Here is a 22,821-nt window from a genome sequence, read left to right as displayed (position 1 = left end):
GAAAGCCCTAGGCTCCACAATAAAAATCAATCAAAATACTATTCATCAACTGGATGCCGAGAATGAACTCTTGCCTTTCCTTTTATTCTTTCCTTAAGAGAGCTCAAACACCTTCCTGGCCAATGTGGGATAAAAGATTTATTCCCACATTAAATTATTCACTTAACGCACTTTATTATATTAAAGTGACTTTATTATTATAAAGTTACTTTAGAACTTTATAATAATATTAAAATATTAAATAAATCACTTAAGTCACTTAAACTTTAATATCTCTTGATGTACTTGTCTGATTGCTAAACCGTCTGAGCCAGGAGTCGACTCTCCCTGTTCTCCATGTGATTGGATGCCTGTCTAAAAATAAAAACCCTGAATAGTGACTTACTATAAATAGTAAGTATGTGGAACTGAGTCTAGAAATAGCTGCAAAGGCCCAATCAAGGTTGACACTTCCAATAAGCTCTGCTTAGGGGTCTTTCTATTAATAGGAACCCTGACTCTCCCAAATAGTAACTTACTATAAATAGTAAGTGTGCCAATCTGAGTCAAAAAACCTGTGCAAAGGCCAAAACCTGAATCCAGCTGAAGAGTAATGTCTCTAATCACCAAGTAACTGCCACACGAGGCCCTCTATCAATAATTGTTAGCCTACGAGGGTCAAATGATAGGCTAATTCTTACAAACTCTGATGCTCGCAAAATGGGGACATTACAATGAATAAGTGAGAGGGTCGTAATTGAAGATGTGTAGGCCATACAGTATGGTTCTTGATGTGTCATACCACTTCTTTGGAATGTCGTACTATAGAAAAACAAACATTTCATACTTTACCAATCTGCAAAAGTCGTATGGTATGGTACGGAAGTATGTTGGGGGTGAGACTTAGTTGCTGAAAGTGAAAAATGAAACGGCCGAGAGTGACCAACATAATATTGCCCAAAGTGATTATTACCAAGTGGTCTAGAGTGAAATTTATGAAATAGCCGAAGGTGAGAAAATATCTTCACTTTTTCTAATTTTTTTATACTCCACTTTAATGTTTTCATTTCCTTGCACTTTTTTATTTTATCTTCACACTTTATAATATTTAATTCGACCTTTTTAATACTTTCTTCTTTTGACACTTTAATACATCGGCCTTTGCACTTTTCAACATTTTCCAACTTTAATATTTTAATGAAAAAACTTTTTTTTTCTCATTTTGCCAAATTTTGTTCTCTTTGATTTTATTTTTCTCGGCCTTAGTACTTCATAAAAAAAAATCCCTTGCTCAATTTTTAATTTTGTCATTTTTCTATCATCATTGTTTTCTACTTTTTATTCTCATTTTGTATCCCTTCTGTCAATTTTATTTTTCCCCTTTGTCTCCAATTTCCTAGCCTCCATTTACATGTCTTCCATGGATATTTAAAACACTCCTCTTCACAGCATGTACCAATATATTCAAAGTCAAATATTTTATCGAACGCCATACCCTCTTCCTGGTTGAAACTGTACCGTACTATTTCTCCTTGTTGCTGGTTCCAAATGATAGTGTCTCCTTGTATGACTAGGGTTCTGATAGATATGTTCACCACTTGCCACATTTTAGGTGGGGAGCAATCTAGGGAAGTGGCGTAACCCTTTTTCCTTTGCATATTTAACAATCATTTTGTTCTAGCCAGATTGTTCCACTGTTATTATTGGAGGTTTCATTAGTATTGGTCTCAGCCTTGACCCTTCTCCTTCTTCCTCGGCAAACTCAGGCCATTCCTCCTCTTTCTCATTCCTTTCCGGTTCTAGATTTGCATTGATTTCTTCATCCATTAACTTAAATACCCAAGTCAAGGATAAGCACAGGGATCATGTATGATTTTGGTACCATCGTGAAATCTTATCTCCATTATTGTTGGTGCAAAAATGCAGTTGATTAACTGGGGTTTCGTTGTTGGGACTACTACTCCTGATATTTCTTTGTTGTCTTCCAAAGAGAACTCGCCTATTAGTCCTCCCAGTCTCGGATCCGAATCCTCTTCTGGCATTGTGAAGTCTACCATGTTGATTGAAACCGGTGTCTCCATTCTTTCTTTATACAGATTCAACTTTGATCCATTGATATTGTCCTTTAGCACAGTGTCGTCCAAATTTTCCAATCTGATGGCTCCGTTCTCACAAACTTCTTAGATTTTAAAGGGACCAAGCCATCACACCTTGAACTTACTCATCTTGATCTCATTGCGACCGTTATATTTCAAAACTAACTGTCTCAGCCAGAAGTTCATTCTCCGAAGATGTTTATCATGCCAATAATTTCTCTGTCATTGCATATTCTATGTTGCCCATCGTGCAATTACTCTCCATTCGTCCAGTTTGTTCAATTGAAAAAGTCGCTCCTTTAGACTCTCTGTGTCTCCAAGTCTATTGTCCACTACTATTCTTAGGCTTGGTACCATGCATTCAGCAAGGACAATTGCTTCCTAGCCATACATCAACTAGAAGGGTGCCCTGTCGTCACATTATATGTCGTACGATAGGCCCATAGTGTTAATGTTAGAACCAGAAACATAAGACACAGAAATCTGAAACAATAAAATTTTACAAGAACAAGATACACAAGTATTTATCTTGGGAAAACCCTCCACCTGAGGGTGAAAAACCCAACCACACCAAAAATCAAACTTTATTGAAGTCACAAACTTGAATACAAAAGCTCTCAAACTGAATGATCTAGACACAATTGTTAACCCTTAACAATCAAAAGATGAAGCCGATAACATCTGAAACTGAAGGCTTCTACAATACGGCCAGCACGAAGCTTTCTAAGACATAATAATCATCCCTCAATCATACACGAGACGACATAAAAGATATATACACTGAAGAAGGTACAGAGATGCTACGGAAAATACTGTCGAAAAACTCCACCCCTGAATGATCACTCATACAAATATATAATAGTCTCTATTTAAGGACTTTTCCATGCTCCGAAATACGAACTGCTGACCTCCTTTAAAGAAACGACAAGGCTTGAATAATCTGAGATGGAGGAGATGAAAAGCCAACATCCAAATCACGCAATATGCTGGACGACAGCTACAATACTTGCCGTTACAAACTCTGGCACCGACAAGAGCCATAAGACGTAGACACAAGCGAACCTCTTTCCGGATGGAATACGAAGAGGAAAGAACCGCTGCCAGCATGCACGAGGCTCCCACGAAGCTGCAAGTCATACATGCAAGTCGGTGACAGTTATCAAGGAAGCCGTTACACATCAGCTTCTCTTAGAAGTGTAGGAAGAAACCATCCCAGGCAAAATGAAATCTCCTGCTGCTAAAAACGTTAACACACAGTATAGCTAGCAGCTTCTCCCAATCAACCTCTTCAATGCCACATGAATTATGAATGACTGATACCAACACCTTATTCGTAGATTCAGCCTAACCATTTGCTATCGAGTAGTACGGACTTGACAAGTTATGAAAGATCTAGAACTCTGTCGTTGGTAGCCAAATGACATGATTGACGAAATGTACTCCCCCGTCACTAGTCTAACTGAGAAATCCATATTCATCATCTAGATGGCACATTGTGAAGTGTGCCCTAAAATATCAAGAATCACTTTTTCATATAATTTATTCTTGAAGATCTATTAGTTATACTCAAGTTGGCCACTAGAGTCAATTATATTATTAGATATTGTTAACCACTATATTGTTGACTAAGATAGGGTATAGTGCAATTCTTGGGTACAAGAAAGATCTATCACATAGCACCCTTACCCCAATTTCTAACTTACTATTTATTTGTTGGCCAAACAAGAAGTTGTCATTTAAGAGAGCTATAAAACCAAAAGTATACATAATCCAAAAATCACTACCTAGGCCAACAATAGAAAAATTGATAGCAAAATTTAGTCAGCAACAAAGCATTATTTTACTCATGTGCTCATTACATTATTTAACTACATAACTGACTCCAGCTGCCAGCTGATGATTGTTTTCTAAACATACTTTCCCGTGAGGTTTCCATGTTGTATTCATTTTACAAGATGCAAAAAGAGTTGAACTACATTACTCACAATTATACATAGAACAAGATCAATTTTAAAGAAACTAAGAGACAAATAATATATAGATTGTATGCTGACCATGTGACTATTAAATAATAACTCAAACTAAAAATTTGTGTAGCAGAAATATTCAGTATTCCCAAAACCGGAAGATACCTCAAAAATATGATGTTTAAAGTAGAGGAATTGCCTTCCCTATATTCAGTACTTTAATTCTCTAGACTGCAACATCAGGGAAAAACTACTAACCTATTTGAAAACCAAATTTCAAGAAGACACTATAATAAAGAAAGTCACCCCATAATGCGATTACTCATAAATAACATACAAGAACTCTACACTTTTGTCATACAAGTTCCTTAGAACTCAAATACATACAAATAAAAGATGGTGATAAAATAAACAAAACAAAATTCCCTAAGTAACCATTATTACAAACCTCGGCAAGAAGGAATATCCACAACATTATGTGTACCCTCTTCATAGAGTCCAATTTGTGGAGTCTCTGATGTGCCACGTACTGCAAGTTTTGCCCGACATCTCCACTCCCACTACAGAAAAAATATGTAACTAGTAAGTTTGGCAGTATTCTATTAGAATCTGGAAACATGTTTACTCTGCAATATGCATCACTGTCTTTGATTAACATAGCACCAAGATCTACATGTGGCAGCAAGACAAAAAACAATGCACCAGAAGAAAAGCCAATACAGCAGCAGAAATCTGCTTTTAAAAACTTGGTCAAAACATTATAACAATTGAAATTTGAGTGAGCAATGCCAAAAGTCACAGTTTTATGAATGCCAAATTGTACTTAGAAATTGAATATGAATCATATGTTCAAGTCACACTGATGTACTTACCTTTTTTAACCTTTTACAAAGTGTGCTCTTCTCAACGCAAGTGCAGTGTTCCCAGCTATCATATCCTCTCCTTAAGCATTGCATATATGTGGATTGAAGACATGGTTACTGGCATGGATTCTCCATCATAGGTCAGGTATGGTACATCATGTTATGATTGAGGAAAAAACCATACCATTCTCAATACTTTATTCTCAGTGTTTTGTGTAATATTCTAATCTACACCTTGGGTGTGTTATTTTCTAGGACACAATCTGTGCATGAAATCACCATCTCACATTTACTACACCATCAAGAAGGCATGAAAGAGAGGAAAGTGCTAGCTGGAAAGATGGAAGAAATGAGGAGGAAGAGGAGGTCAAACAGGATGCAAACCATCCAAAAGAGAAGGCCAATAAAAATGCATACATCAAGTACAATTCAGGGAATTTGTCTCCTCAAAGATGAAGAAGATTGATTTAACAAGAACAGTACAAAAATCAGACAGCCCTCGAGGAAAATGACTCCACAAAGAACAAACCCTCCTTTTCATTTTGACCTCAGTGTTTGATTCATGATTCCTCAATAGTAGCTTGGGTAAAATCATTTGTCTTTTTTCCCCTTCCAACTATGTTGACTGAAACTACAAAGCCTCAATCCATAACTAATGTAACATTCTCCTTGTAGATTAGTACCACTTTATGGGTAGGCCAATGCTTGGTAACCATTGTAGACTCTCCAAAGGGAAATAATTCATATCATGCAGATGTTCAATCTCTTTTGGATGAGCCCAATAAAGTTTTCACTAACATACCTCTAGAGGGCCACCTAATAGGGGGATTGAGCATGTCAGAGGATTGGAAGAGGGTGCAAATCTATGATTACCACTCCTTATTGCCATCCTAGAAGGCAAAAGGAAGAGATTGAGAAGGCCCTTGAGGAGCTTCTTGATATGGATCATATTATTTCTAATTTTCTAGTTTTAGCCCATTTGCTTCATCAATAGTCCTGGTCAAGAAAAAGATGCAACCATGAGATTGTGCATTGACATACAAAAAGACAATAAGAAAACAATACCCAATTCCCAAAATTGACGAGTTGATGAATGAGTTATGCAATCTATTTTCAAAAAATACACCTTAGATTGGGGTCTCATCAAATTAGAGTTTGTGAAAGATCATAAGCCAGCTTTCAAGTGTCATTATCAACACTACAAGTTTCTAGTCATGCCATTTGGCTTGACTAATGCACCAACCACCTTCCAACCATTTATGAACCAAGTGTTTAATAAGTAGTTGAGGAACTTTGTTCTAGTTTTCTTTGATGACATAATAATTTACAAGATAACATGGGAGGAACATTTGAGACACTTGGTGAAGTTTTGGGCATTCTAGAGGCACAAGCATTATTTACCAAAGAGTCCAAGTGCGAATTTGGGATTACTGAAATGTTGTACTTGAGTCATGTTATCAATGCTCAAGGGGTACAAGTAGATCAAGAGAAGATTTGATCCATCTTAATTGGCCTTCCCCAAAAACATTGACACAACTAAAAGGATTCTTTGGCCTCTATAGTTCCTATAGAACACTTGTTAAAGGTTTCTCTCAGTTGGCAATACCCTTGACTAATTTAACAAAGAAAGGAGCCTTCACATGGTCTAGTTCAACATAGTAAACTTTTCATAAACTCAAAGAAGTGGTGAGTTCATGCCCTGTGTTGGCCTCCTAATTTCTCTCTTGCCGTTGTACTAGAATGTGATGTATCTGAAGAGGGAATTGGAGCTACTTTAATGCAAAATAAGCACCCAATAGCTTGTGAGAGCCACGAACTCAAAGGGAGTGTAAAGACCCTAACCGGTTCTTTTGTATTTTTATAATGTTTGTTTTAATGCTTTGCCAATTTAAAGACTGTGGCACAACTGTTTGACATGTTTTTTATACAAGATTGATGCCAATTTTAACACATATACATACCAAAAGGAAACGTAATAGCCCAAAGCATATAATTTCTGCCATAAACTTTAGATTACGTTAATTATCAATGACAAAGATTTGAGCTCAAAAAATAGAATTAACATCAATTTCTAACCTCAAACACTTGAGATAACTTGCTAGAGAAATGAAGCTTGACCAGGCAGCAGGTCCAAGGGCAAATTAATGTTGACTTGATAGTGCAACGGGTATGCAAAGGTGATGCAAGTCAAATAAGCTGTTCTGGTCTATTCTAGGCATTAAAACCACCTTGTATCACCTCAAACACTTCACCAAATACCTCCCCAACCTAGTGCAACCCCCTTTGCTTGGCTCTATAGAGGATGGAGTTTGGTTTTTATGAGTCTTTGAGGCTCCTTGTAGACTAGTTGACTTCCTTACATTGGATGTCCCTTTCACATATGTTGCCACGGCCCCACAGATACATTCAAACTCAATGTTTCTTCCTACCCAAGCTATGGCTGGAGAAAATTGTTCTATTGTCTACATACTCTCAAGATGATCATCACAATTCAACACTTGGAGAATACCCTCACTAATGGCATCCAGCTATTCCACTTAGATATTTAAAGCCAATCGCCCCACACAATATAAAACATGAATCCCTGCAAATTTATTTTTGTTAGCAAAATTTCATATATTTGTACTTGTAAATCTCCAGCACCAAGAAACAGGCCTTTTGAACATTTAGCACAGTTATGAACCCTATCTGGATACACCACAATTGACTAGGAAGAAATCTTTCATCTCTGAAGCCAATCTACCCTTAGGATTTTTGTCCTAGTGTTTTGAGTTGAACACACAGTCCAAACTTCACAATGAGAAAATATGAAAATTGCCAAGATGTTATTTTTTCCTTTTACAAAAATGCATAGTTGCATGGGTACTCATACCCAGCCCTTGGGTACTCGTACTGGAGACTCGGACGCGTATCCCGCACCGGAAACTTGGTTGGAAACGTCTCCATAGAGAGGAGACTTCTCACTGACATATCCGCCTGTCTCCAACCGTCTCCAAGCCAAACCAAAAAAAACACAGGCAACAAAATAATCAAAATGCAGTACAAACGGTAAAAAAACAACGCTCAAAACAAATGCAGGTCACAAGGATTTCTTAAGACGTTGCAACAGCCATTACTAAATTATTGTATTATATTTAATGTCATTATATTTTCAGAATTTCTATGAATTATTAAATTATATTTAAAAGAAATTGGCGTCTCCAAGTACCCACATCTTCTATTTTGAAAAAATAGTTGTACTGGTACCAGCACCAATCTCCAAAGTCTCCAAGTACCCCCGTACCCGTGCAACCTTGCAAAAATGTTATTTTCCCTTTTATAACTCCTTTTTCATCCCACCTGCAAACGTTCAAGAACTTCTCTTTTTCAATTACATAAAGTGACCCTTTTAATTTTTAATTCACTTTGGGTCCCTAAAAAGTCACTTGAACATGGTGATCTTTTAAATAAAATAATTCATAAAACTAAAGTTGTCCAAAAAATAATAATGTAAAATAGGCTAAGGGGTTCAACTTGAACATCTATGTCAAAGAAGGGGATATTACAGTTTAATGATTCCTTGTTCATGAATTCCTAGGCCTTTTCCTTTATATTTCATGCTTTAACATATTTTGTTGGCTATATGATACTCGTTCTTGAAACATGACGCTATCTTTTCATTATCATAGAGCCAAGAATCATTTGTACAATCAATCTTTTCATCTACATGGAAGCCATGTTCAATGAAAGTAGTTGATTCATACTACATTGAATTTTTTTCTTTATTGTAATCTATGTTAGGCTTGCCATGAGATTGTATCTTGGATCTTGTATTCTAGACAATCTTTGTCAATGATTTTGATATGGGTTTTACAATGCACATTGTTGGATGTGGTTGCAAGGTCATTTCAATCTATGTAGGATGATTTTAAAGCCATTCCAATAGTTTGCAATTATTGAAAAAGTTGAGGATTAGTGAGAACGGTTATTTCCACATTGACATGAGGAAATTTGATGTATTGATGAAAAGTGGAAGGAATGGTTTACATGGCATGCATCCAAGGGTGGCCCAAGAGGATATTTAAGGAAGATCAAGATCAATGACATGTAGCAAGGCTTGTCGCATGGCAGGCACAACTTCAATTGGTAGATGTGTTATCCCCATTGATTTGCATTTTGCATTATCATAAGCTTTGTTAGTAATAGTTTGTGGATCCAAGGGCCTTTCCAAGTAACCAAGATGTACCCATCTCAAAGTGCCTCTAAATGTGTTATAGGCTAAGCAGGCCGATTAGAGAATGATCCCGCAACTAAGAGGTATTTCATGATAACTAATATATGGTGCATGTTGCTAGGAGAACTTAGTTGTTACAAATAAATTATCTTACTTTTATAGACCAGGCCAATTAGAGAATGATCCAACAAATAAGAGGTGTTTCATGATAACTAATTTATGGTGTCTGTTGCATACGAGAACTTAGTTGATACAAATAAATTATCCTACTTTATAGACTAGGCCGATTAGAGAATGATCCCACAAATATGAGGTTTTTCAGGATAACTAATTTATGGTGCCCGTTGCATAGAACTTAGTTGTTACAAATAAATTATCTTACTCTATAAACAAGGCCAATTAGACAATGATCCCACAAATAACAGGTGTTTCATGATAACTAATTTATGGTGCATGTTGCATAGAGAACTTAGTTGTTAAAAATAAATTACCTTACTTTATAGACCAGGCCAATTAGAGAATGATCCCACAAATAAAGAGATGTTTCATGATAACTAACTTATGGCACCTATTGCATAGGAGAAGTTAGTTGTTACAAATAAATTATCTTACTTTATATGCACCAAAGATCGAGGCAAACCAAACATACAGAATGGAATCAGAATGGCATGTTAAAAGTAAAAGCACCCAATCCTACTACCCACTTTATCATCGAAGAGATGTTGTATAAAAAAGATGTCATAATTTCAATGTTCTTTAGAGATTTAGATAAGGTAAAAGAACATGGTATGTTAAAATTGCAAAAGCTTTACCAGTTTTTCACTAGTGAAAGTAAAGTCATGTACATCATGATCATCAAAAAAGTTCTTTACTTCCTCAAGTATGAGGGGTTTGTCAAGTCCCCACTCACGAGTACAACCTGAACACCTGAAAACGGATTCAAAACAAATTTGAGCATAATGTATCTAAAGGGTACAATCAAAATTATAGACAAAAAAGAGCAAAAAATTCATAGGTATACAAAAAAAAATTCTTCAACCAGAGAATTAAGCATGTATAAAGACTATAAAAGATAATGAGATCAAATAGGAAGATACAAAAAAAATTACAAAGAAAGATCGAAAAAAAAATTTAGGACAGTGTGCCTCTAGCATAAGAAATGTATGGTAATAACACTACAAAACTAGAATAATATCTTTTAACTTCAGGTAAATGAAGAGCAAAGTTACTCATTCTATTGGCTAAAGTCTCATTTCAAAAGCTAGTGACTCTAATGCTCCCTTAGTGATTAAAGGTTTTATTAGATAATATTAATTTCAGGGTTCATTTGTTGAATTATTGTCATTGACGTCAAAGGACTAATCAGTGATATAATTGGTTCTGAGTTTTGAGGTTCATTTGAGCAGACCTATGAGTCTTATCAGAGCAGATCTATAGAGTTTGAATGAGCAGAATGTTATAAACAAATAAGGAGCAGAGATGTTATAGAGGCCAACTTTCCTTATGTAAGATAATCTCATTGCTGGCCAACATATATAAGTTCAAAAAGGAACAATCCAAATTAATATTTTATGTGGCCGACCCCTTAATGAGGTGCATCTTAAATTAAATTTTAAAAAAATGTCTTTGCCGACTCCTTGCATGGAGTGCCCACTTTGGGCAAAGGAAATTTAAACAATAAAAAATTTATTTGCTGCTGGCCGACCTCTTTGAGGAGGCATGACCATTGGGTGAGAGGTGCATGTGAGATGTATAGATAGAGATCCTTTGGTGGACAAAATGTAAGCAATCATAAGAATATTTCTGGCAGTATGAAGAGCAGAATTAAGAGACTACTATACCAGATTTGTATGAAATATTTGAGCAGATTTATGAGACTCATTTGATCTCATTTTGTGAAAGTAACATTGGAGAGCACCATGCTAGATTTGTGAACGAATTTTATTGAAGATCATAGTGCAGATTCATGTGAAGATATTGCAGATTTATGAGCATGTATTGAAGATCATATTGCAGATCTCAGTGGACATTTGAGAGCAGAGTTTTAAGGCAGATTTTTGTGTAAAAGTGAGCAGATTTCTAAAGTTGGTTTAAGGCAGATCCAAGAAGAGGTTACAAACAAGTTGTTTTACTATATCTCAAAGGTGGGTGTCTTCTATTCTAAGAGATTGGGAGATTGGTGCCTTTCATTCAAAGAGGTTGGTGCTCAGTGGAGGGGATTGGTGTCTCATGTGGGTTGGTGCCTATGAAGATTGTAAGAAGGTTCAATATAAGCAATATTTTGCCACAGTTTTCTCCCGTAAGGGTTTCCACGTAAATCGTGAGCACATCTTGTGTTCTAATTGTTAGATCTTAATTGTGTGGATGCTTTTCATTATTAATTTGTGCTTGCTAAAGTTATAAATTGAAAAGTTGATCCTATACTTATTCCCCCCCACCTGCACCCTCTCAATATAAGTGTGTGTTTGTTCAATTCGTATTAGAGTGAGTTTCTTTGAAAAAACCTAACCACTTGAAGGAAAGATCTTAAGAACACACATGGCAAGTCAAGAAGGTTTTTTCTCAAACCAAGCCCCATTGTTCTATGCATTTTGGTGTGTAAGGATGCAAACCTATTTGATAGCTCATGGATTTGACATATGGCAATCAGTTGTGAATGGCTATGTGGCTCCATCTACTCCACCAATACATCAAGGCAGACAGAGGGCAAGTGAGAACAATGCTAAAGCAATGAATGCAATTCTAAGTGGTTTTAACTAAATCAAATTTGTCAAAGTCATGCATTGCACATTGGCAAAAGAGATGTGGTATAAGCTTCAATGGACTTATGAAGGACACGAACCAGTGAAAAAGGCAAAGCTCCAAACCCACAAGAGACAATTTGAAAGTTTAAAGATGAAAGACGAAGAGAATGTTGCTGCTTGTTTTCTCCACGTGGATGAAATCAAAAATACTATTCATGGTCTTGGAGAAAAGATTGAGGATGAGGTTATTGTGCAAAAGGTTTTGAGATCTCTTCAAATGAGATTTGATGCAAAAGTTTCTGCCATCCAAGAAATGAAGGATCTAGACACCTTAAGGATGGATGAGCTGCATGGCATTCTCACCGCATACGAAATGAGGACTGAGAAAGGAACAACATCAAAACAAGAAGCCGCCTTCAAAGCATCAAGAAGGATGAAGAACAAAGGACATGTATCAAGTGAAAGTTCAAGTGATGAAGAAGAGGCTAACTTCGTAAAGAAATTCAAGAAGGATCTATCAAGCACAAAGGTAAGTATACTCTTAAATATTTTAATTGTGGCAATATAGATCACTATGCTGCCAAATGTCCACAAGTTGGAAGTGATAGCAGGAAAGAGGAAGAAAATATAGTAAGGGAAAAGGAAAGAAGCATCAATATAACAAGAACATGCACACTCAAGGGAAGCATGAGAAAAAGAAGAAGTCCTAAAGATATAAGAAGAGCCTATATGTTCAAAAAAGCAGTTATTTGTCTAAGGAAAGTGACAAAAGCTTCTCTAAAAGTGATAGAGAAGAAATTCTGTTGAGACACTCATAGTAGATCTAGAGAAAGAACTTATTCTTGCCATAGATGAAATCAAAAGACTCAAGAAATAAAATCAAAGGTGATAAATCCGTGACTTGCGGATCGTCGAATTATGTTTCTTATGCCTTGTCCGATGTTCCCGGAGAACCGTGCAATGTTTTATGCACTTTGGAGATGTTCTTAGTAATTTGAGCCGACATGTTATTGTTTACACGTTTCATTATGAACCAATTGGTCTTAGGCCGACTTGATCGAGTTATTATTATTTGCAAGTTCAATGATTCATTTCAGGACAGAAGACGGAAGATAGAGGACAGAGATTAGAGATCGAGCGAAGATGTAGATACCGGTTGGATTCTGGTCCTGTAGGACTGAAGCCGGTAGGGCTGAGGTCCGAATCAGTGCAGAACAATGGAAGTTGTTACCGTTGATGATTTGTTGAGAGGATGATCTGCGGATCGTAGATCTAAGTTGTAAGCATTGTTTGTAATCCTAGGCTATGCAAGTGGCATATGTAATTCTTCAAATTGTTATAAGAATTGTTCATACTGTTTACTGGTTATGTATTTTGTGGTGTTACCGGTTGCTCTTTCTGCTTTATCTGTGTTGTGTTATTGGTTACCGATATATCTTGTATGGTGTTTGTGTTTAGGCTGCAAAGCGGGGATGTCCTTCATTGGATCTCCCTACCTTGACTGCATCATTTTTATGCAAATTTGGGTCTTGGAAACCAAATTGCAAGTAAAAGGGGACTTTTTAATTGTTTTGCAAGCGTTTTCATCTTACTTGCAATCGAGTCTCTAAGGCCCGATTACAAGTAAGGTAGTCTTTTACCTGTAATCGGGCCTTAAGGACCTGATTACAAGTCTTCTTTTATTATTTTTTGTCCAAGTTTTTAAAACGCTTTCATTCACTTGTAATCGGGTGTTTGAAACCCGATTACAAGTATATCATGTGTTTTCCAAAGCAGATGATTTTCACCCAAGCATAAAGCTTTTTGAAACCCGATCCATCTTTCCTTGCATCTCATGATATAGAAGGGTTTCGATTTTATTGCATTTATGTTGTGATTGGGGTATAATAGGAGTGTTCTTCAATTGAATATAAATCCTTGAGAGAGATTTTGAACTCCATTTTGCTCCATTTGAAGTTGCATTTCTCTTTTGGGTGAAATTTTCAAGCTTTCTTTTTCCTGTTTTCAGGTATGGCTCTTTCTTTCGTTCGCTTTCTCTCCTTTCGGTATTCGTTTTGTTTGTTTTTGCTTCATATCCTTGCATCATTCCTCTGTGTGTTTGAATTACATAGTGAATTGGGGTTTTTCTTAACCAAATTTTTCATATGTTCTTCCCTTCATCAATTGTGAATAGGAGGTCATTTGGTTACTAATCCTTTGCATGCTTGTAATTAGGTTTCTATTACCCGATTGCAAGTCATTATGCTTTCACTGTTTTTTCCAAATAGCAAATATCCACTTGTAATTGGGTCTAAAGTCTTAATGCAAGCTTGCACAAGAGCACAAGTAATGTACTCTTATGAATACTTGAAATTGGGTTTTAGAGACCTGATTACAAGTCTTCTTTTCATCACCACAGCTTTCCTAATTGCAAGTATAATACTTGCACTCGGTCCTAAAGACTCGATTGCAGTCATGCAAAAAACAAAATGACTTACATCCTTGCATTCGAGGTTCTAAAACCTGACTGCAAGTCCACATTTTTTCCCATCATTCCTTGCATACTTGTAATCGGGCCTCTAGGACCCGATTACAAGTTCTTTATTCGTTGCCATTAGCTTGCAATCACACATTCATTGGTAGCCACACCCTGAAATTGAATCGCAAATAGTCTTTTCCTAGTTTGCATACTTGGATTCAGATCTCCAAGACCTGATTGCAAGTGAAGTTTCACTATTTCTTCCAAATCGCGTATTCTAAGCCCGCTATCATTTACTTGCAGTCCATCCCTTGAGATCCGAAATGCTACCCTTGTCATTGTCATTATTGATCTTCCAATCTTGTCCATTCTTTTTCACCTTTTTCATGATAAATATCATGATAAGTCTAAGGTTGGACTTTATTCTTTCCAAGTTTTGGTATCATGGCATCTCCAATAGCCTGCGAAGACATCCTGACTCTTTGGAGTTTTCATCGTAGTGTTGCAGATTCTTGTGCAATGATAGAAGAGCCAACATCTCCTTCCAACAAGAAGATGAAATACAAGTATGAGAAATATCAAAATGAAATTGCACCTTCTCAAGTGATCTCTCCTGTTGATGAGATTAAGGACACAAAGATCGGACATGTTGATATGTCTGAGTTTCTTGAAAGAGCGGAAGGATCACCAAGCCACGGCATGCAGTTGCTCCTAAATAGTCATATCCACTTGGTTTCTACTTTCCTAGCAGCAGCCTTGGAGCCAGAATTTGTTCTTACCTATGCTGATCATTTTGACAGTGGATCTAGGACAATCAAAGATGACAATGGTGATACTATCATCAGGTTGGATGCAGAAACCATCAATAAGATCTTCAAGGTTCCTGTTGCTCCAATATATGCAAATATTTCCATGAAGAGTGCCCCGGATCACTACAACCAAAAGAGATCAGATTGCATAAAACATATCAACTCAAAATGGCTCAAGACTCCCAGAACCTATTTCTCTAGATGGCCCAAATTATATCGGTCTGATTTCATTGAGGAAGTTAGTGATATGATCACACTTCTGAGCAGGATAATGGGGTTCAAACAATCCAATGTATTTGAGATTTGGATGTATAAATACATTGTAGTCATGAGGAAAGGGCAGTCTCATATCTTCTGGGGTGAAGTCATTAGTGATAACCTGTGTGAGCAGCTGTCACAAGTTTCAGCTACCCTCACCTTCTACATGAATTCCTACCTAGTGTACATAGCAGTGTCACTTAGACAATTTCTCGGTCTTTCTACCAAAGGTGATAGGTTGTTGGTACCGATATGGAAATATTACGAGTAACTCACTTTGAGACCCAATAGGATTCACTACAGGAGGGTGCAGGATGCTTTCTTTGGTCACTTCATGTGCTTGTTTGATAAAAACTCTTAAGAACAAAAGAGTGTCTGAGGCAGCCTGGAAGAAGGTGAATGAGTATGGATGCTTGTTTCTTTAGTTTCCAACTTTCACTTACATGAGAGTTGGATGTTTTGAAAATCAGCCATATATGCTTCCAGATATCCTACCGATAAGATCATCCTAATGGAGTTGGCTAGGCAACTGATGACAGTTCATGCAGTCCAGTTAGCTAACCATAAGTTAGGCATCAACATATCCTCTCACAATTCATTGCAAATTGGCCGATATTCCTTGACAACTTCAGCAAGAGCCAAAGCAATGGAGACAAAACTTCAAGAAGTCAAGTTGAAGAAGTTCAAGGCAAGGAATGATTTTGATTATCAGGGAATGAAGGATAAAATCAAGAGAGCCTTCACTCACGTTCATCGCCTTGAGGATATATGGGTTGATCTTCGTTCAGAAGAAGATATCAGAAGGATGGATTACAACAAGCTCACTTTGGAACAAATTATAGATCTAGATCTGACCAAGATTCTAAAAGGCATGGTAGATGACAAAAAAACTCTTGACCCAGAATATACAAAACAAAGCGTTGTTGAAGCTCCTCTATCAACTGTCCAATGATCACAAAAAGAATGTACTTCAATCTTTGATAGATTTCAACCCATCACAGCCAACACCAATGCTTGGCTGAAAAACAATAATGTCAAAACCATTAAGATCAAGGTTGGGGCGTGTTGGTGTCTGTTTTATCATCTACCAAACATTAGAATAGGATACCCAAAGGCATTCTATCCTCTCCTGAAAAATCACTACTGATTCCAAGGTCTTTATGTGTGAACAAGCGACTTTAATGAAATAGCTTCTTGGGTAGTGTATGCTGAAAATCTCAAGGAGGACTTACGTTAACAAGTATCTTTTGAACTGCTGGACTTAGATAGATTTAGCAATTTTAGGCTCTCTTTTTTAGATTTTTTGGGATTTAGACTTTCAAAAAAAAGGAAAAAAGGGATAGGGTTTGAGAAGGCTAATCTAATCCTACGAACTTCGGAGACAGTATCAATTGGGTGCTCTCGGGAAACCAAACTTTGCTTCGCCACACTAGGGACAACTACACAAAGCCGGTGCAATCTTCAATGGATTCTGCTTATGATTAAGATGTTGGGATGCACAGAGGATGGGCTCAGACTAACTTTGCATGGTAAAATGGAAATCATCCATTCACCAAAAGTATGAGCGGAGACACACCATCAATTAACACTTATCAAATCCTTCATTCAAATTAACAACAATGAAAGCAAATCTAGATTAACTTTAACTAAGTGTTGAGGAAATTGAAACCATGCAAATCATTCAAAAAATAGGGATTACAAAGCCTTAAGAGAAAGCGCACATGCAATATATAATTTGGAAATGACCTTACGCAACAATATGTCAAAAACCTCACACTCTCCAAATGAGAGGAGGTAGCCTTATATAATTTTTCAAAAATAAATGAACGGTCGAGATCAAACAGTGATCAAGGGCCCAGATTGAAAGCTACATACCCTAATTAGGGTTTCCCAAAGCACTATTAGCTTGAATGAATAAGAAAGTGACATGTGGCACGGCTACTAATCTCACTGAGGTGAGCGTCCAGTTTCCTCTTTCGCAGATTCGATGTACCTGGACACGATAAGCCTGACCTCCTCCATGGTGACATTTGGAAAGTTGTTAATCTGGAAGTCGATGATGTCCACATCATTGGTACATGTGGCGAGGATGCTCTCCCACTCAACTGCTTGGGCAAGAAAGTTCTCATCGATGAAGAGGAAATTTGCAATCCTCGAAAGATTGCCCTTGTCAAGCATCCCTGAGTCCTTGAAGAAGCTTGACTGAATCCTGGCTCTCGAGTTCTCTGCCTGCAAGTGCTTCTCCCTTATACTCTCTTTCTTCCAGATCTCTGATGCTACATGAAACACCTTGCTCAAGATCTCCTTGACACTCTCCTTTGTCTCAAAGCACTTAGTCTCGGATTTCTTCAAAACTTCAATCCGAGTGACCAAGGCATAATACCAGGTGTTGAAGTCATAACTATCCCCAGCCTGTATGACACCTGTATCCACCAAACTTCTCTTCGACAAGCCTCGGATAACCTTCAGATGCGGAAGTATTTCATCTTGAATTTCCTCCACGTCTTCCCAATTGGCAGCTAGGTCCTGGATACGCTGACCAACAAAGAGGTTGACTCATGTGCTGACACTAAATTTTCCACCAGTATATTAGCACGTGCTGAAGCATCTGAAATCCACTCCTTGCCCTGTGTGAATGTGCCCTTCATATCCTCGTAATCCTTCATCGATTCCTGCTAAAGAGGCTGTGGAGGGGTGACCAGGATCTCATGGTTAAGTGGCCTGGTAAGATGGAGAACATACTTCCTCCATTGCTGGTTTTCTTCCTCAACCTTCTTTCTCTTTTCTCTCTCCTGAGCTAAACTTGCCTTAAGGGCGTTACAAGAGTCATCAAAGTACTGGACCTCTTGGTCTTGGGTGGGCTTACCCAGCTCTATAGCGGTGATCTTATAGTCCTCTGGAGCAACATTGTCCCAAGTTTTCCCTTCCTTCGGCACAGCTATTTCAACTGTCCTAAATCCCGCACTGTCTCTAAATCAATGAGAACTTTTTGGCTGGCTTGGGCGGTTTGGCTATGACTGGCTCATTCACCTTCTCCAGAAATGTTGTTGTGATCTCTTCAGAACAGGATTCCTTAGGGACCTTAGCCCTTATCCTTTCCTTTAGCCAATCGAGGATAGTTGATTGCTCTACGGTATTCTGATCAAACCCATCATCTATCCTTCCTAGATCAATAGCTATACCATCCAAGAAGACTACTGGAAATGCAGGTGTTTCCATTTGCTCTATGTCCGTACTTTGGACGACTGCTTTCATTATTTCCTCGATCGAAGGAGAAGGCACTCTCACTTCATTATTAACCATACATATGTCCATCTCCTGCTCCTCAACGACATTCTGATTAGGTACGGCAAATGCGGCACTCAGGATGGAATGACCTTTGCTGGATTCCCGTCTCTCCCCTACAATCTTCTTTCATATGGCCTTTCCATAGCTTCCAACTAACTCCTTCCTCTTTTGGGACCCAACACTCTCTAGATTCCGAGCATTGCTTGCAGAGATACAAGGATTGGAGGACAAAGAGTCATCTACTCCCATCAAGTCATAGGTCAAGGCCACACCTTTAGACTTCAATTGTTTTGTCCTTTCAGATGTCCGCCACTTAAAATACTCGACCATCGACCTCATGAGGTCTGTCAGATTTGATTTCTCTCCCTCTACCCAATCTATCAAGGCTAGTGATTCATTCTTCATCTTTTCGAAGCCCGGAAGTTGAAGCTCAAGGATGTCCTCTACTTGGTCAGCAACTCTAAACACCTTCGTCGCTCTTACCAGGCTCAAGGGAATCCTCAACCAAAATCTCTTCCTGATTTCGAAACTATTGGTAGCGTTAGCCCAATAATCTTCTAAATCGGCTCTATGCTCAAATGTCATCCCTTCGACCCTTTTTATTTTGTGGAACGGATCAAAATTCTTTCTCGCCTTGTACTGATAAAAGGGATACCAAGCCAATTCCTTCTCAGCAATGACAGTAGCTTGTGATGACAGACATGTTTCCAGTCCATTCCCAATCGTGAGAGAGGAGGTTCTCACCTTCTTTTGCTTATCTCTTTGAATTGCCATATACCCCTCCAATTGCCTCACAACCTCGAGTAACACAACTCGGTTGGTAGGGTAAGCTGGAAGCTTATAGGGAGACCCAGTAAACCCCTAAATTCTAAGGTAAGTGAACTTCGAGTATTGGATATACCAATATCCAAATCTACCATTGAAGTCCATAGACTCTTGAGACAGTCTCTGATGCAATCCACCTTGCAACGTCCGTGTGATGTACATGAGAAATGTATCATTCACCCTTTTAAAATGGAACTTTTCTTCCATGTGGAGCTGGGGATAACAATCATAGACTGGAAACTAGTTTTCCTTGTTTCCCACTTCCCTCTGCAAGTGAGACCTCTATATTTGTAGGTTCTAGCCAGGGAATAAAACAGGTACGAACTCATGAAGAAGGTCCTATTTGCTTCCAGGTTCTTTAGCTGGCTATCCAGGTTGTCACTTATCATCCGAGCCCAGTCTATCATCTTCACTCCATTCATTATTTCATTAATAAAATAATACATCCAGAGCTCGAACAGAGCACCTTGAGGATTCCCCATTATCCTGTTCAGCAAAACGATCATATCTCCGATATCTTCCTTGAAGTATGCTCTCACCAAGCTCTTCCTCTGAAGTTTGGAGGCACCTTTCCTTGGCTCATCTAGCCAGGAATGATTGACAATGGTGTCATATTCCTCCAAGTGATCCTGATATGTGCAATCAGCTTCATCCTTGGTCACGTACACAGTGTTATGATACTCTGGGATTCTGAAGGCTTCTCTGATGGTCTCATCACTGATGTTCGCCAATATTCTCCCATCGGATGCAACAATATCTCTACTGGCGGGGTTGTAATGCCTAGCACATTCAGCTACTAATTCGGTACATTGCATGGTGGGGAGAAAACCAACAGCATGCACGATGCCACTCTTCATCATCTTTCGTGCGGTTGTGGTAGGCACGAGGTTGTCCAAACCAAACATTCACTTCTTGAATTCCCTCAGATTGATGTGCCCGAGGTTAGTGTCACTTACATTCTTCTACATTCTTCCACTTTGAAGTCATCCTTGACTCAGGAGGAGTGTCTTTGTCCACTTGAAATTTCATAGTGCCTAGAATCTGCAATTAGACAATGAGACTTAAGTTAGAAATTAATTCGTGAATTGAAGAAAATAGGGACTGCGAATGGCTAAGTGTTTGAAGATTTGATTTCATTTTCATACTTAGCCAAAAAAATGGATTTTCGTATATAAATTCTTCAATCCTAAGGATGACACTTTGATCACAATCCAACACCAAATGTTATAACTTCAAAAACTCTCTTTTACTTAGTCAATAAAATGATTTTCCTTCACTAAGAATTCGAATAAATTCACTAAAATCATTTTCAATGACTCTGAAAAACTCAGAAAATGCACAAATCTGCATCATAAATTCAACTTCACCTTCGAATAGATTGAAATAAGGCTGGAAGTTTCTCAGAAAACTCAGAAAGAATGAACAATTCTTCCTTATACCAACTAGCTTCACTCAAAAATCTGTGAATCCTTTGTCAAGAAGCTTGTCCAACTGCAAGCAATATCGAAATTTTCTCCAGATGAACTCCAATCTGTAAACACTTCTTTATGCTCTCCTTAGCTAAAGAATTTCGAACTTCTTGGTGTAAGAATGAAGTTACAAATGATGCATTTGTAATGAAGTTGAATTCTTAATTAGAAACACACACAATCATCCAACTCATGTTTCTAAATCTAACTCAAATCTTGGGAAAGTGTTGTCATCTTCTTTAGTTCGAAAATCCTTTACTTGTGCAAGTTTCTAAATTGTTTTTAGTCCATAAATTCGAACTAGGCTTACCATTTAGCATTTTCCAAAAAGTTTCTAATTTGGAACTCAGTCTGAAAAAGGATTTGAAAATATCTTCTTTCCAATTATAATTTTGAGTTTCCATTTTGACTTTTCAACTCGATGATCTTTGAAAATCTCTTTTTCCAACTTTCTAATTTGATTAGGAGTTCGATTTTTGGGAAGATTTGATGACATCACTTGGCTTCTTGTTGACTTTGTTTGACTTCCAAGAGTAGGGCGGAGTTTTTAGTGTTCAATTTCATGTTTGCTTGCCTTCAATTTCATACTTGGGTGGACTTTTGGAGGCTCTCTTCATGGGCGGCCTTTCTCCTTCTCACCATGCATGGTGGACTTTTAGAACTTTACCATCTTCTCTATCAAGTTTGGGCGGACTTTTCATTACCCTTTTAAGGCATAGGGCGGAGTTTTGAAGGTCTTCAACATGATTAGCACCTTGGGCGGACTTTTGATGCATCTCCTAGGGGGAACATTGGAGTGACCTCAACACATGGCGAACTTTAGATTTCCCTCTACATGGCGGACTTTAGACACCTCTCCAACATGGCGGACTTTGAAGGCTTCTTTAGGCATGGCGGAGTTTTGAAAGGTCTCCTTGAGGGCGGACTTTTGATGACATGGCTATCTTCACACCTTGGCTAGGCGGAGTTTAAATGCATCACCAAGGGCGGACTTTTGGAAGGTCTTCTAGGGCGGACTTTCTTCACTTCTCATGAGGGCGGACTTTGAACATCCCTCCATCCTCACATCTTGGGCGGACTTTTGAGGCCTTTCCACCAAGGGAGCAGAGTTTTTACTACCTTCTCAAGGCATGGCAGACTTTTTCCACTCCACAAGGTATGGCGGACTTTGGATGTATCTCCTAGGGCGGACTTTTGAAGGTCTTCCTTGGGCGGACTTTTGGTCTATCAAGGAGGGCGGACTTTGGTGCTACCTCAAGCAAGGCATAGGGCGGAGTTTTAGAAGACCTCCTCAAGGCATAGGGCGGAGTTTTGAAGCCTCCACCAAGCATGGCGGACTTTGATGTTCCCTCCAATATATGGCAGACCATCATACTCCCTCTCCAACATGGCGGACTTTGAAGGCTTCTTTAGGCATGGCGAAGTTTTGAAGGGTCTCCTTGAGGGCGGACTTTTGAAGGTCTTCCTTGGGCAGACTTTTGGTCTATCAAGGAGGGCGGACTTTGGTGCTACCTCAAGCAAGGCATAGGGCGGAGTTTTAGAAGACCTCCTCAAGGCATAGAGCGGAGTTTTGAAGCCTCCACCAAGCATGGCGGACTTTGCTGTTCCCTCCAATATATGGCGGACCTTCATACTCCCTCTTCAAGGCGGACTTCTGATGCCTTCACCCCATCATGGCGGAGTTTTATGACCTCTCCATTCCATCATGGCGGACTTTTGAGACCTCCCCATTGCTGGTATCTTGGGCGGAGTTTCTATTACCTGCCATAACACTCAACATCATCCATTAGCCAAACTTAGAAAAAAAAAATTTGGAAAATTTCAAAATTTCACAATTTATCCAAATTTAACC

The 22,821-nt window shown here is 38.3% G+C and overlaps 1 protein-coding gene across 3 annotated transcripts in view; it reads right to left on the bottom strand.

Moving 5' to 3' along the window:
• Positions 1 to 22,821, bottom strand: part of LOC131079140 (uncharacterized) — a 182,647-nt gene that overhangs the window by 148,818 nt on the left and 11,008 nt on the right. For all 3 annotated transcript variants that reach the window (XM_059213037.1, XM_059213036.1, XM_058017033.2), the window contains 2 exons: positions 9,931 to 10,045; positions 4,491 to 4,602 (listed from right to left, as the gene is read on the bottom strand). In XM_059213037.1, the coding sequence (XP_059069020.1) occupies positions 4,491 to 4,602; positions 9,931 to 10,045 (227 nt within the window). The remainder of the gene's footprint in view (positions 1 to 4,490; positions 4,603 to 9,930; positions 10,046 to 22,821) is intronic.

The sequence above is a fragment of the Cryptomeria japonica genome, chromosome 10, assembly GCF_030272615.1.
Source record: "Cryptomeria japonica chromosome 10, Sugi_1.0, whole genome shotgun sequence".
Classification (NCBI taxonomy): Eukaryota; Viridiplantae; Streptophyta; class Pinopsida; order Cupressales; family Cupressaceae; genus Cryptomeria; species Cryptomeria japonica.
The sequence above is the reverse complement of the archived record's forward strand: the minus strand, read 5'-3'. Positions and strand labels throughout refer to the sequence as shown.